At 35.5% G+C, this 15,908-nt stretch overlaps 1 protein-coding gene across 1 annotated transcript; it reads left to right on the forward strand.

The window, feature by feature from the left end:
* The first annotated feature begins 4,685 nt into the window (after nt 1-4,685).
* Nucleotides 4,686-10,561, forward strand: LOC123545451 (uncharacterized). The gene is made up of 4 exons (XM_045331772.2): nt 4,686-4,824; nt 8,332-8,372; nt 8,831-8,968; nt 9,974-10,561. Exons 1-4 carry the CDS (start codon nt 4,706-4,708, stop codon nt 10,192-10,194), a joined length of 519 nt encoding a protein of 172 aa, XP_045187707.2. The 5' UTR covers nt 4,686-4,705; the 3' UTR covers nt 10,195-10,561.
* The last annotated feature ends 5,347 nt before the right edge of the window (nt 10,562-15,908 follow it).

Raw genomic sequence — 15,908 nt, forward strand, 5'->3', positions numbered from 1 at the left:
CGCTTGAAATAAGCGGATCTCTTAAATAACGGGTACATATCTCAAAAATAAGCATACGGACGTAAACATTTTACCTGACTATATTATACACTACTATCATGTTGTTTTATATATCAGTGATCATTTTCAGAAAATTCAACGTTGTAGAAAAAATTCTTTTTGCAAGAACAGGTCATGCAAATCGTGATTTCCCAATGGACTCAAGTTGTGAAAACTTGTGCAAGGTTTTAATTTTTCCAATAAGTCTAGCATATACTCAAGCATACTACCCTATTTTTTATTCAGTGAATGTTTTTATTTCTGAAGTGGTAAAATATCAGGGCTTGTTTAACTTTTACATTGTAGAAAAATGATCCAAACATGCAGAACGACCTTAATTTAAAATACAATTTAATTTTTTTTTTTATAGTTTTACGCATGTTTAATAGTGCAATAGAATTGTTTGAAAGTGTTACTAACGTTGGATGTAAGAAATTAGTAGGCAGACGTTGCCTTTCAAAAATATAGTTTAACATGTATACTAACACTTATGTCGTTTTGATTTAGTTTTATTGACTCGAACAATGGCCATGCAAAGGGTATCGGAGAAGGTCAGCTGAGCATGGCCAGGAGAAATGATACAAATCGAGCAAACATCAGCCCATTACTCAATGTATTCCCGGTTTATCGGTAAGCAAACATTAGCCCTTTGCTCAATGTATTCCCGGTTTATCGGTAAGCAAACATCAGCCCATTACTCAATGTATTCCCGGTTTATCGGTAAGCAAACATTAGTCATTTACTCAATGTAATCCCGGGTTATCGGTAAGCAAACATTAGTCCTTTACTTAATGTATTCCTGATTTATAGGTAAGCAAATATTAGTCCTTTACATTTATCGGTAAGCAAACATTAGTCCTTTACATTTATCAGTAAGCAAACATTAGTCCTTTACATTTATCGGTAAGCAAATATTAGTCCTTTACTCAATGTATTTCCTGTTTATCGGTAAGCAAACATTAGTCCTTTACATTTATCGGTAAGCAAATATTAGTCCTTTACTCAATGTATTCCCAGTTTATCGGTAAGTAAACATTAGTCCTTTACTCAATGTATTCCTGTTTATAGGTAAGCAAATATTAGTCCTTTACTCAATGTATTTCCTGTTTATCGGTAAGCAAACATTAGTCCTTTACACAATGTATTCCCGGTTTATCGGTAAGCAAACATCAGTCCTTTACTCAATGTATTCCCCATTTATCGGTAAGCAAACATTAGTCCTTTACTTAATGTATTCCTGATTTATAGGTAAGCAAATATTAGTCCTTTACTCAATGTATTTCCTGTTTATCGGTAAGCAAACATTAGTCCTTTACATTTATCGGTAAGCAAAAATTAATCCTTTACATTTATCGGTAAGCAAACATTAGTCCTTTACTTAATGTATTCCTGATTTATAGGTAAGCAAAAATTAGTCCTTTACTCAATGTATTTCCTGTTTATCGGTAAGCAAACATTAGTCCTTTACATTTATCGGTAAGCAAAAATTAATCCTTTACATTTATCGGTAAGCAAACATTAGTCCTTTACTTAATGTATTCCTGATTTATAGGTAAGCAAATATTAGTCCTTTACTCAATGTATTCCCAGTTTATCGGTAAGCAAACATTAGTCCTTTACTTAATGTATTCTTGATTTATAGGTAAGCAAATATTAGTCCTTTACTCAATGTATTTCCTGTTTATCGGTAAGCAAACATTAGTCCTTTACATTTATCGGTAAGCAAACATTAGTCCTTTACATTTATCGGTAAGTAAATATTAGTCCTTTACTCAATGTATTTCCTGTTTATCGGTAAGCAAACATTAGTCCTTTACATTTATCGGTAAGCAAACATTAGTCCTTTACATTTATCGGTAAGCAAACATTAGTCCTTTACTCAATGTATTCCCAGTTTATCGGTAAGCAAACATTAGTCCTTTACTCAATGTATTCCTGTTTATAGGTAGGCAAATATTAGTCCTTTACTCAATGTATTTCCTGTTTATCGGTAAACAAACATTAGTCCTTTACACAATGTATTCCCGGTTTATCGGTAAGCAAACATCAGTCCTTTACTCAATGTATTCCCCATTTATCGGTAAGCAAACATTAGTCCTTTACTAAATTATTTCCAGTTTGTCAGTAAGCAAACATTAGCCCTTTACGAAATGTGTTCCCGTTTTGTCGGTTATCTAACAACAGTCCTGTACTAAAAGTCATTCCAGTTAATCGGTGAGCAAACATCAGCCCCTCGAACGAACAAAGGGATTCAAAGCAGTAAGTATCTCGTCATATATATACGATCCTGTGACTAAAGCATGTAATTTAAATATATGTTGAAAGCAAATAACGTAAAATTCACTACAATATAGCATTAAGTTTGTTCCTTATTTTTGTCAGAATCGTTCTCAATGCATTGCTAAAATGACCAATCAAGGAAAATCTTATGTGAATACATAAAAGCTGGACGTAAAACGTTGCATTTATGACTGTGATAGACAATGTACGTAGTAAATTTAATATATTGTTTTGCAATCTAGGGTACCGTTGGGCTGCAGTTCGCTCATCAGACTTTTCCCCTTTGACGGTGATGGAGATTATGTCAAGTGTCACTGGGTGACGTTCCCTTTGCAGAACGAAAAAGAGAAGAATGCAGTATTAAATGAGGTATTTAAGTTGTATGGATTATATCTTACAAATTTCCCAATTATGCTGGTGAGTGGTGAGAGATAAATCAGAGAGAAAAACTGTACCCTTTTGACATTTGTAGCGTATTAATGGATATGACACCTGTCCCGCAAGGTGAAGGTTAGAGTCATGTTAGAGACAGCCTGTGTTACTGAAGAGAGACCGGTTGGCAAGTCACCAGCTTGGAAAAAATAAAAGATAAAATAATTAAAAAAGGAAATATTGAATACAATATGAAACGTGTATCCATAACAAACATATAATGTATTTCTATCGAAAGCGAATGTACATTGTTCTTTCATATGTACATAATTATAATTGTGCAAAAACAAAATCCGGCAGTATATTAGTATGCGCATCTAAAAATAATCTCTAGTATGCAATGGCGCACGAAAAGTTTATTACCTATACCTACACTTTTAAGGTAATCATTTTTTTCGGGAAAAATACGTTTGTTTTGAGCGAATGTGCAATTTAAGATTTCATAAATAGAAGATCTTATATGTCATAAATAGAAGATCTTATATGTGTAAATTATAGTACTGAAAGCACAGAATGGCTGGCTATCACAAATCACTGAATGAAAACTGTGCGTGAAAGATGTTTGGAATCTAATGAAATCTTGATAACGGCAAGAAAAACATTCTCGCCGGTTTATTAATAAACGAACGCTTCGGCATACGCTGGCCACGCGAGCTGCAAATAAACAAACAAACAAACAAAAAAGAAACAGCCAAAAAAAAAAACAATTTCCAGTTTATTCTGATTTTCTATTTTGGTCTGTTCCAAATGAGATAGCAAAATATTTCTTGCAGTATGTTTCTACCATTTCTGGTATTAGCTCAAATTTCCAAATGTTTACCCGATTTTCCGCAATGCCTCGCAAGACCAACGCACATTGGTGTACGCCGGATTGACCCGGGCAGTGCCGGGAAGTCAAACGAACGCCTGGCCGGTTGCCCGCGGCGAAACGGTGTAGGCTGCAAAAATGAAATTTATTGGCCCATTACATGCAAAATGACGTCGTGCCAGCCTAATAAATAAAAGCGTAGCAAGCTGGAATATGTAATCAGCAACGCCTTTATAAACATCTGATTTAACTTTCAAATATAGAGGGTATTTTTTTAAATACATGTAAATCTTTGTGTGTATGCTGTGTATGCGTTGGTATATCCAAAAACAAACTGAAATGTAAACAAATTACTTTATTGTAGGACTTGTGTGAACTTACAGTACAGGCGGACGCTTCCAAATTTCAAACTGGCGATGAACTACATATATCCTTATACGCTGAGGACTACTCAAGATTTCCAGTAAAGTTTACTGGTGCTTCGAACGACATTTCCTCTGGCCCCTTCAGCCGAACTCCACTGAAGGTAAATTTGATTATTACATATTTTTCATATTTCATTAAAATGCAAAAGAAAATTAATTTTATCTTTAGATTCATTACATTGTGATGATGTTTAATGAATACGTTGTTCTTTCACACTGTATGGAACTATTGAAAACATGGTAATGAAACTAATGATAATTTTACTAGTAATAATCATAATACCGGTTGTGATAGAAGTGGTGGTGTTTTGATAAATCAACTTTGACTTATTTATCTATTTAATTCAAGCTGAAAGTATACATTGGAAATGCAACGGTTCATCCGGGAGATTGCAACACAGGGCCAACATTTACTCGTAAAGGAACTTTGATACCGTATTTCAAACGTTCATATACATTGCCCTTCAAATTTGCCCTGGTAAAACTTCCGTTTGAAACAAGCAAAGAGATAGATCGGTAAGTATGCAATGGGAATTTCCTATTTTTTGTGCTAAAGGCCGGTAGTATAGTTACCTTGATGTTTGTCTTCTGTGAAATATATAAAAATGCTCTCGTACCTTTGGGTAAAATCGTTAGGCACTAGATTGTATGTATAATCAAATAAATGTTATTTTTTCAATTGGGTTTTTACTGCAGAATATTGACAACTGGTCCTAGGTATATGATATTTGAACAAAGACACAATGGAACACAGATAGAGGAAGGAGTATGGAACAATTTAACTGACCCAACAATGAAAGGAATACATCAAGCGTGTGGTGCAGCTTACACAGTTGACGGGTAGGTTGAAGGGAGATATATAAGGTTTTAGGAGAAAAAATAGTGTTGTTTTTGTGCCCTTTTTAGCTCACCTGTCACAAAGTGACAAGGTGAGCTTTTGTGATCACGCAGCGTCCGTCGTCCGTCCGTCCGTGCGTGCGTGCGTCAGTCCGTAAACTTTTGCTTGTGATCACTCTAGAGGTCACATTTTTGTGGGATCTTTATGAAAGTTGGTCGGAATGTTCACCTTGATGATATCTAGATCAAGTTCGAAACTGGGTCTCGGCGGTCAAAAACTAGGTCAGTAGGTCTAAAAATAGAAAAACCTTGTGACCTCTCTAGAGGCCATATATTACACAAGATCTTCATGAAAACTGGTCAGAATGTTTTCCTTGATAATACCTAGGTCAAGGTCGAAACTGGGTTACGTGCCATCAAAAACTAGGTCAGTAGGTCTAAAAATAGAAAAACCTTGTGACCTCTCTAGAGGCCATATATTTCATAAGATCTTTAGGAAAATTGGTCAGAACGTTCACCTTGATGATATCTAGATCAAGTTCGAAACTGAGTCACGTGCCATCAAAAACTAGGTCAGTAGGTCAAATAATAGAAAAACTGTGTGACCTCTCTAGAAGCCGTATTTTTCATGGGATCTGTATGAAAATTAGTCTGAATGTTTATCTTGATGATATCTAGGTCAAGTTCGAAACTGGGTCACATGCGGTCAAAAACTAGGTCAGTAGGTCTAAACATAGAAAAACCTTGTGACCTCTCTAGAGGCCATATATTTCATGAGATCTTCATGAAAATTGGTCAGAATGTTCAACTTGATGATATCTAGTCAAGTTCGAAAGTGGGTTACGTGCCGTCAAAAACTAGGTCAGTAGGTCAAATAATAGAAAAACCTTGTGACCTCTCTAGAGGCCACATTTTTCATGGGATATGTATGAAAGTTGGTCTGAATGTTTATCTTGATGATATCTAGACCAGATTCGAAAGTGGGTCACGTGCCTTCAAAAACTAGGTCAGTAGGTCAAATAATAGAAAAACCTTGTGACCTCTCTAAAGGCTATATTTTTCATAGGATCTGTATGAAAGTTAATCTGAATGTTCATCTTGATGATATCTAGACCAAGTTCGAAACAGGGTCATGTGCGGTCAAAAACTAGGTCAGTAGGTCTAAAAATAGAAAAACCTTGTGACCTCTCTAGAGGCCATACTTGTGATGGATCTCCATAAAAATTGGTCAGAATGTTCATCTTGATGATATCTAGGTCAAGTTCGAAAGTGGGGCACGTGCCATCAAAAAGTAGGTCAGTAGGTCAAATAATGAAAAAACGTTGTTACCTCTCTAGAGGCCATATTTTTCATGGGATCTCTATGAAAGTTGGTCTGAATGGTTATCTTGATGATATATAGGTCAAGTTTGAAACTGGGTCAACTGCGATTGAAAACTAGGTCAGTAGATCTTGAAATAGAAAAACCTTGTGACCTCTCTAGAGGCCATACCCTTGAATGGATCTTCATGAAAATTGGTCAGAATGTTTATCTTGATGATATCTAGGTCAAGTTTGAAACTGGGTCACGTGCCTTAAAAAACTAGGTCAGTAGGTCAAATAATAGAAAAACATTGTGTCCTCTCTAGAGGCCATACTTTTCATGGGATCTGTATGAAAATTGGTCTGAATGTTCATCTTGATAATATCTAGGTCGTGTTTGAAACTGGGTCAACTGCGGTCAAAAACTAGGTCAGTAGGTCTAGAATTAGAAAAATCTTTTGACCTCTCTAGATGCCATATTTTTCAATGGATCTTCATGAAAATTGATCTGAATGTTCACCTTGATGATATCTAGATCAGTTTTGAAACTTGGTCACGTGCGGTCAAAAACTAGGCCAGTAGGTATAAAAATAGAAAAACCTTGTGACCTCTCTAGAGGCCATATTTTTCATGAGATCTTCATGAAAATTAGTGAGAATGTTCACCTTGATGATATCTAGATAAAGTATAAAACTGGGTCACGTATCTTCGAAAACTAGGTCAATAGGTCAAAAAATAGAAAAACCTTGTGACCTCTCTAGAGACCATATTTTTCAATGGATCTTCATGAAAATTGGTCAGAATTTTTATCTTGATAATATCTAGGTCGAGTTCAAACCTGGGTCACATGAGCTCAAAAACTAGGTCACTATGTCAAATAATAGAAAAAACGACGTCATACTCAAAACTGGGTCATGTGGGAAGAGGTGAGCGATTCAGGACCATCATGGTTCTCTTGTTTATTGATGTGATACAAAACTTTAGTGTTATAAAACAAAACGTAACACAATTGTCATAAGCGCTGTTCAAGAGTAATGTTTGACATTGTCGTAAATATGTATGAAAATGTACGGCAAATCATTGGCAATGTGTCTTTGTACTTCGGTTGTAAGATGGAGCTAGTTCAAAATTAATGTAGGTGTATTTTGTTCTATTCATATCGTAAACTTGTTACCTTATTTCAAAGTAGCATTAGTCTCGGAAATTACGTTGCACACACCATCCAAAAAAGTGATATAAATGTCTTGAATACGATGAATAGAATTGCTTCTTTAAATATATAAGTGTAAATCACATTTTTAACAGGTCTACCGAATTTTTTAGAAGCTCTGTCTTATTTGACCGCATATAGTGATAAAAAGATTTGTAAAAAAGAGATAAGAAAAAAAAACTTGTTCAGTTTTATAAAATTAAAAGAATTTACACCCATGTACTCTTTCATCTCTTGTTTTTAAGCACTATTTACATCCTACGCAATTCTAGCAATATTAATGCTGTCCATGCAAGAACAATCCAATTCTTTAATTATTTTATTCCTTCTGCACTTCTGTAAGTAGAAATCTTTGCCTATTGAAGCTCGTCAATTGTAGTTTATTAACTTATTCAAAAGCTTCTTAAATATTGACAAAACTCAAACGTCTAAACATTTCTAATACGGAGATCGACGTGCATAAGTTCTTCAAATTCAACTGCTAATTAATCCTGTATTTGTGAGTCATTACTCCGACATTACCGGTCCACTACCTTTATGTTTCTTAATTCCCCAGCTGCTCATAGTCAAAACCTTTTACTACCATTTCGCAGAACAAATTCAGTTTCACACACAAATATTTGTTTTATATCGAGTCCATTTATTTGATCTCGAAGGGCTGGCACGAACAGGATTCCGTACATAACCGTCTTCTTTTTTACTTGATTTGATTACCGCCTCATGAATAGACATAATTTTCAAATAATTTTACTAATTAATAGGTTTTTTTTCCAGCAAGTTGAATCTATTATATTGTGCTTCATTTCATTTTTCAACGAAAACAAATTGCATTCTTGCAATCTGTATAGGCGTAATAGCAAACTGGGCAAAGTCAACTGGTTTGAACCTTTCTATCTAGAATATTGGCACCTGCAGTTGTAATGATGAAAGTTCAAAGACCAAGGGAACATGATTATTTTGAAATATCATGAAACTTTTTATTTTTCATTTAAAACAAAGAATACCTGGTGAGAGCAGATGTGCCGTACTAATGGTGAATGGTAAGTCTTCATTGTACCCGCGTTCAACGAAGTTGTAAGGGGGTGTACTGGTTTCAGGTTGTCTGTCTGTCTGTCTGTCTGTCTGTCAAACAAATGATCAGTAACAACAGTAGTTGTGCATGGCGCATGTTAGGTTCTTTCAGAAAAGATTTTTGCAGAGTTATGCATTTGAGAACTGTGTCTTTGATTCTTTATTCTTCGTTGTTTTATTAAAGGGAGGCGAAGCTTCATTTTTAATGCCATTCAGACATAAATTACCATTTTGTTTATTGCGTTTGAAACGTTTCTGTACATATTTATTAAAAGCCTTAAAGTTGTTAAAAGGATTATATACTTTGCCAGTTTTTCTACAGTTTTATGTCCTAGTACTTATCAGATCTTTTAAGATGATATTTGCTGTATAATTAGTGTTATGTTACATGTATAATCCAACAATACTGCATGTATATCATCAACAGACTTAAATGAATGTCTATCCAATCCTTGTAACCGTGAGCCTGGAGGGATCTGTGACAACCTGTTTGATTACTACACGTGCACATACCCGGGTGATCCAACATATGATGGCAGTAAATGGACCGGGCCATGTGAGCCAGGTATCATATATTTTGAAATCTATGTTCTGCTATACATGAGTAGAATTAGAGTAGAATTATAGTTATGTGTCTACGCAATTTGTAATGACCATGTATTTGTGTTTTCTTTTCATTTTAATATCACTAGAATATAAAGTTTGATTATTCGCTTTTTTACTCACATGTTAAAACATGGAAACAGTGAATAGCGTGTTTTAGTTTTTTCCGAACTTTTGCCCTTGATAACCTAGTTAATTCAGTTAGCTCATATTTATAGATGTTACTATCGTAGTCTTCATGTTATATAGTTATCGTGAAATTGTCTTACTATGCTGTTGCACTTTAGTTTGTTATATTCATACATTCGTTAAAATCTCACCATAGATTATGTTATTTTGCTTCAGTTCTTGCCGACCTCAGATAAATTTGGTATGACTTGGTTTTATTCGACGCATCAGTTAAAAAAAAATTGTTATTAAGTAATCATAAAAGGATGCACACACGCTTTGGGGCGTGCACGTTATAAAGTCTTTATACTTTTCATATAGTGAAACCGTAAGCGCACTTGACAACTTTGCCCGCCCGCTTAGCTCAGTAGGGAGAGCGTCGGTCTACAGATCGCGGGGTCGCGAGTTCGATCCCCGGGCGGGGAGTATGTTCTCCGAGACTCTTGGATAAAAGACATTGTGTCTGAAATCATTCGTCCTCCACCTCTGATAATTCATGTGGGGAAGTTGACAGTTACTTGCGGAGAACCGGTTAGTACTGGTATAGAATCCAGGGACACAGGTTAGGTTAACTGCCCGCCGTGTTACATGACTGAAATACTGTTGAAAAACGGCGTTAAACCCAAAACAAACAAAACAAAACTTGAAAATTTTCATGTATTAGGCAATTCGGTATTCTCAGGAAGTAAAGATGCTCTACAGGTATATAACCTTCCATTAAAAAAACGGGAAAGGCCGAAATTGCAGAATACATAATTTGCCGATTGACATTGTACAGGCCCAATGATTTAATTTCCAGAGAGAATTGTCGGAAAAGCAGACGACAACTTAGGAGTAAAGGTTGGCTTACCTGTTGGACTGTCGCTACTTCTGCTGCTTATTGTTGTCGGGGTGACGATGTATCTGAAGAGATACTGGACGGAAAAACTGAAGAACTCGGTAGTGGAACCGGAAACACCGAAAGTCAATGGAGAAAATAAGGGGATTATAGAGAAAGAGGCTAGTACTGATTGGACGTAGTGAAAATATGACGATATAAAACTGTAAATATCAAAACAAATATTTTTCAAAATGACGTCTGTATATTCAAGAGTTGTCTTGATGTTAAAATAAAAGAAATACAATAAAATGTACAAATAGATACTTGTAAAAATGTTAATTATGAAATGGTATTAAGATTACATATGCACAGATCATTTTAAGATTAACTGCAATAAGTCAGTCAGTATTCACTTGTAGGATATCTGTAAAGACGATTTCTAGTATTTTTCTTTGGTGTTATTTATAACGAAACTTTGTTAGGTAGACCTTGGACAAATAAATTGTTTCTGCTGTTGAAGCGGAATTTTTAGTTCGACTCGAACTAATATAATCATATCATACGTTGACATTAACTGCTTTAAATATTGTGTTTATAATTTTCCTTCAATAAATGTTCTTCTTCCTTTGCCATATGTGTATTTTATATATATCTATAGCTTTGTATCGGTTCTTGTAAGTTTTGATACACTTTGTTTCCTTTTCCCTATCAATAGTCGTAAGAGAAGTACTTTGTGAAATAACAGAGGAGAAGGAGAGGGAGAGGGAGAGGGGGGGGGGGGGGAGAGAGAGAGAGAGGGAGAGAGAGAGAGAATATTTATTATCAAAAATAAAACGTAGGTGTAGACTATTATAACATTTAGCATGGTAGAGACAGCAAGAGCAACACGCCCTATGTCACCCAAAATAGAATTTGTAGTCGAATTTTTCGTTGAAAGGTTAAACTCATTTTGTCATTGACCATGCTTATACCACCAGCTAACAATGTAACAATGCCTTGACTAATTTATGCTACCCACTGAATATGTCTTGAGAAATCTTTATGACCACAGTAATAAGAAGGTAACCCACAAGTGACAAAGACTAGAGTTACGGTTCTTTCCTTAATCTTTATTATTTAATACGTCAGTACTTTAGAGTAGTACTCACTCTGATCAACTAAGATGATTTAAACTTTAAATCAGTTAGAGTAATGATTCTTTTTAACTGGTTCTTATTTACTGCATCTCACCATAATGTCCTCTGCGTATGCATTATAAATAAATTCCCTTAGACACATATAGAGTTATAACCCGGATAACTTAATAAAGTGATATAATTAGTAAGCAGGGAAGAGGCATGATTCTTGCACTTCCTCTTAATGTCCTCTGTCATTGTATGAACGTTCTACAAAATCCATTTTATTCACCAGACAAAAGTGATACTTTTCTCGTCAATAAACGGAGGTAATTCAAAATGTTATCGGGCATATAAATAAATTTTGTACTTCACATTTTCCTTTTATGCCAGCTATCTGTTTATGCAGTTTGAACAAATTCCATTTTGTACTTTTATAGATATGACCAGGACATATAAATTTAAAAGGGAGTCTATTAAAAATACATTGTAGATGCACGGGTTATGTCCTCTCTACTTTCTCAAAGTTCAACAACTGGATCATTATCCTTATAAAATTAACTATAACGATTAAGAAATGTGTGGAGATTAATAAAATTCCCTTTAATCGTTTCAAAGTTATGGATCGAAATACGTGTCCAAATACATGAGACAGACAAACAGGCAAACGTACATACGTACAGACGGACGGACATACAGACATGAACACAGACAGATAGATCAACAGACAGACAGACAGACAGACAGACAGAATGATTAATACAAGGATTCCGCATAAATATGTATATATCTTCAGTTCAAGAGAAATCTCCATTTTGTCTATATTGTCTACATTATATAAAATACATTTTGTGACTGGCGTTTTTGTTCCTCCATTAAGTTTTTGGACGAGCCTAATAGTTACTGCAAACTAAAGGTGTCAATCAAATTTTTGTCAATTTAAAATCTTAATGTCTGATGATTTACAATTTTACATTTACTGAGCGCTTAAAAACAAAGACAAATATATAGGAAAAGCCAAGCACCTTCCCAAACCGCAGTCAACAGCAGCGCACTCACGGATGCATACATGGCCAACACACACGCACAAAACACAGAAATAAGCAAAAAAATCAGACGAGGACAAAACGAACAAATAAAGAAACACAGCAGGGCACCACTCTGGAACGGTTAGTAGCAAAACCCCAGTAGGGAGCTTAAACAGGTTTAACTCCCTCTTTAACCCTCCATGTTTCAGTCACAGGACAGTGTATATAAAAATTATCCCAGCCGAGTGAATCCCTAACACTCGCAAGAGCAGCAGAGAGCATGGCATATGAAACACAAAATTATTCACGGAAATGAACATAAAAGCAAGCCTAATGAAGAATAAATTCGTTTACATTTGCAAAAGACAGGGCATCAAAAGAAACATTATGAATAGCCTGTCGTAACAGGTTAGAAGACGTATATCGAACAACTCAGTCCGAGTTTACTATTCATTTTCTTGTTTATGATTCCACATGGTCTTCTTAAAATTTGATAACAAAAGAAGAAACAAAATAAAAACCAAACCGAGTCCGAGAACACACATATCGGAATGAATACTTTTGGTCTCTTTCTATGTTGCTATTTTGCCTTGAAACCGATGATAAATAGAGTTATTCGTAACAAAGTAATATTTGCCGCAATACTATGATGATTGCTTATTTTGCCTCATCTTCATAAGTATATAATTTTCTGGACCAGTATTTGATTGGTTCAGCTAACTCGGCCGATATCATAGGCGTAGGAGCGAGTTCAAAAACCTTTTCGACGGGGAGGGGGCGGGGTCCCCGGTGCATTTATGACAAAGCCTTGTCCAGGGGTAAAATGGGCCATAGACCCCCACAAACCTCTGTGTTTTAGCAATCACTGAGTTATTATGATGATACGCATAAGACTAGACGCTGTCTGCAGCTTGTAACTTAATCGGGCAAAATATGTATTGTTCTTATCAAGTGTGCCACTTTTTTACATTCTTCTGTTGAAGCCCTGGACATACAATAAAATAGCGCTGATTTGTCTAATTGTGATATAAAGTTGTGGAAGTATTATTTCCCTTGAATGGACATTGGAAAACGTAAATACGTAACGTTTACATACGTAAACTGGTTAAATACTTACATCGTTTTGCAGACGCTCAAACCGAACTGTAGTGATTGCGCTCAATATTACTGGTTCGAGTCGTACATTCCTTTATACGATTGATTTGTACAAAATTTCTGTCATATGTGCTTTAATACAAGCAACATTGATTGTTATCATGAAAGGCCGTTTACAGTATGGTAAACAATAAAACCGCGCTTAAAATAACGGACAGGTTTAGCCTCCACATTTTACCTTCCAGAGGTTGTAAATATTCGGCCACTTTTTAAACATAAAGTTGGTTATATTTTTAACATTGTTTTGGAAATAAATCGATGCTACAGCCAAATTGTTCTTTTTTTTCAACAAACTGCAATCGTTTTTCAATAGCATACCTCATGGGAAATATTTGCCAACAGAGATCTCAAAAGCGTCTGTCATCCTTCTCATACTAACATGACATAGTTTAATTTTTACGTCACCGTTTATCGCACATTCTAGCATAAAACTGCTGTTCTTGTCACTTTTCGGGGGTGTTTTAACAGGAGATTAAAGAGATTCTCGCGCTCACGTGCTGTTATTACACCTTTTTATATAAGCGCATTCCGTGGCAAAGCATAAACGTTTTACGGCCCCGAAAAGGATAATTAAAAAGGATATGACATCAACGTCAAAAACAACGTAGACATGGAAATCTAATGACGTCGAGGGATAATATTTTCGTTTTCTTAGTAATAACGCGTTTTATGCTAGTTAGCGCATGTTCTTTACGTGTTATAGTTTCGATCTGAATTAACACTTGCCGGGCCTCAGCAGAAACGAGCGCGTGTGATGACGTCACGCGACCCGCCAGACAAAATATTTGCTACTTAGAGTACCCGAATGACAACCTTTTCTCTAGTCAACTCAACCTGTTGTTTTTTGCGGACTTTGTTGCTAACGCAAGTGCTTGTGTTGATACATATGCGTTCTCATGCATCTGGCTCGAAAAAAATGCTTTAAAGTGGGTGGCCGAATATTTACGACCTGGCCGAATTTACGACTCGAACCAGTATATTCTTTTTATAAAATTTAATCAAACAATCCTCGGCGCGTAAAGGTTTTCAATACACATCTTATGGAAAGTGGGAAGTCAGAATGCAAGGAAAGGCCAAATGCAAATCAGAAATTAGGTTGGAAAGAATTATATGATACTAAGTAAATGTTATATTAGACTGCAAGTTACATCTCTTTTCCAAAATATTGGGGGGCCAAACTATAGTTCGGCGCCCCCTATCCTAGTTTGGGGGGAGGGGGGGGCTGACTCCCGCTGCCCCCCCCCCCCCCCCCCCCCCCCGGCTCCTACGCTTATGGATATCAGGATCCGTTCTTGGCAGCCGTACTGATTTTATATGATTAAAAACACACATAATAAAGATATCCAAATGGTCAGCTTTCAGTTAAATACATTGTTATAAGATATTTACTTCAACTGTAGAAAATCCTCATGAAATACATTTAACTTTACTTAATATATAAATTAATTGTGTATGTAGTGCTACATTTATGAATAAATGTCACAGAGAAACAGTGGACTGTTAAAAACAAACTTCCAGTTTTTCAGTGGGAGTACACAACTATACTGTGTTTTGCTATACAGGTATTAAGTGTGTACTGCTTTAAACCTAATGCACAATACTAATAATGCACAGTTAATGTTTACATAAACTATATTTAGTAATTGCTTCATATTTGTAAACATGAAAGGGTCTAGAATACCTTCAAACAATTTGATGAGTAACTTGTGATCATCTCAAGATGTTAGAATCGACGAATGACGGAAGTGTCGAAAATTTGACTTTTACAACAATTTCATTTTAATAACTGGATATTTCTTATTTAAAAATACTGGATCGATGACTGGATTGATGACGAAATGTCGTTGAATTCACACTGACGGCTTGAGTAAGTGGAATCAAGCGGCGCTCTGTCAAGTAAAACTAAACCAGGCTACTTTTACTTGGTTGTGCGCAATTTAAAATCATTAGAAGGGTTTGCAGTACTTTTCTTATCACACAGATGTCAAATTTAACTGTATAAATATGAAAAAAAAAATGTCTTTCGATAATAAGTTGAAATTGTTAATAGAATTTTATGTAAGAATATCATTATTTCTGTTAGCATTTTACACAGGTTGTTTCTCCACAGAGCGGAATTTCCAGCTGAAAACAAAGTCTGATATGTATATGCGCGAAGAGCAATCCTTTTTTCAAAATAATTTTATGTAGCTATAAACCACAGTTAAAACTGAGCTTCTTTCTCGTATTAGTCATCCGCGATCGCATGGATATAATTAGCATCGCTGCTGTCGAACTATTATATTTTGTCGTCATGGTAACAAGTAGGATGGCAACGAAAGAGTAGTACGATGACATCATCCTATCATCTAACCATATTTTGGTGCCATGTAAATGCCCCGCATTGAACCGGTTTCCCCGCTTTGGGTGGTCTTGTTTTGTTGTTTTGAACTAAATCACTCTACCTCAAATCTGATGACATTTCTAAGAAAAATACACTAAAAAGGAACTGTAAAAAATCAATTAACGAGGTTCAGACATTCAAAATTTGTTTGACTGTTGTGCTTTCCTCTAGTTTATCTCGTATCTTTTTCAAATTTGCTGACAGGCGTTCAACAAGAGCAATTCAGTAGTAAT

The sequence above is a fragment of the Mercenaria mercenaria genome, chromosome 1 (genome assembly GCF_021730395.1).
Source record: "Mercenaria mercenaria strain notata chromosome 1, MADL_Memer_1, whole genome shotgun sequence".
Classification (NCBI taxonomy): domain Eukaryota; kingdom Metazoa; phylum Mollusca; class Bivalvia; order Venerida; family Veneridae; genus Mercenaria; species Mercenaria mercenaria.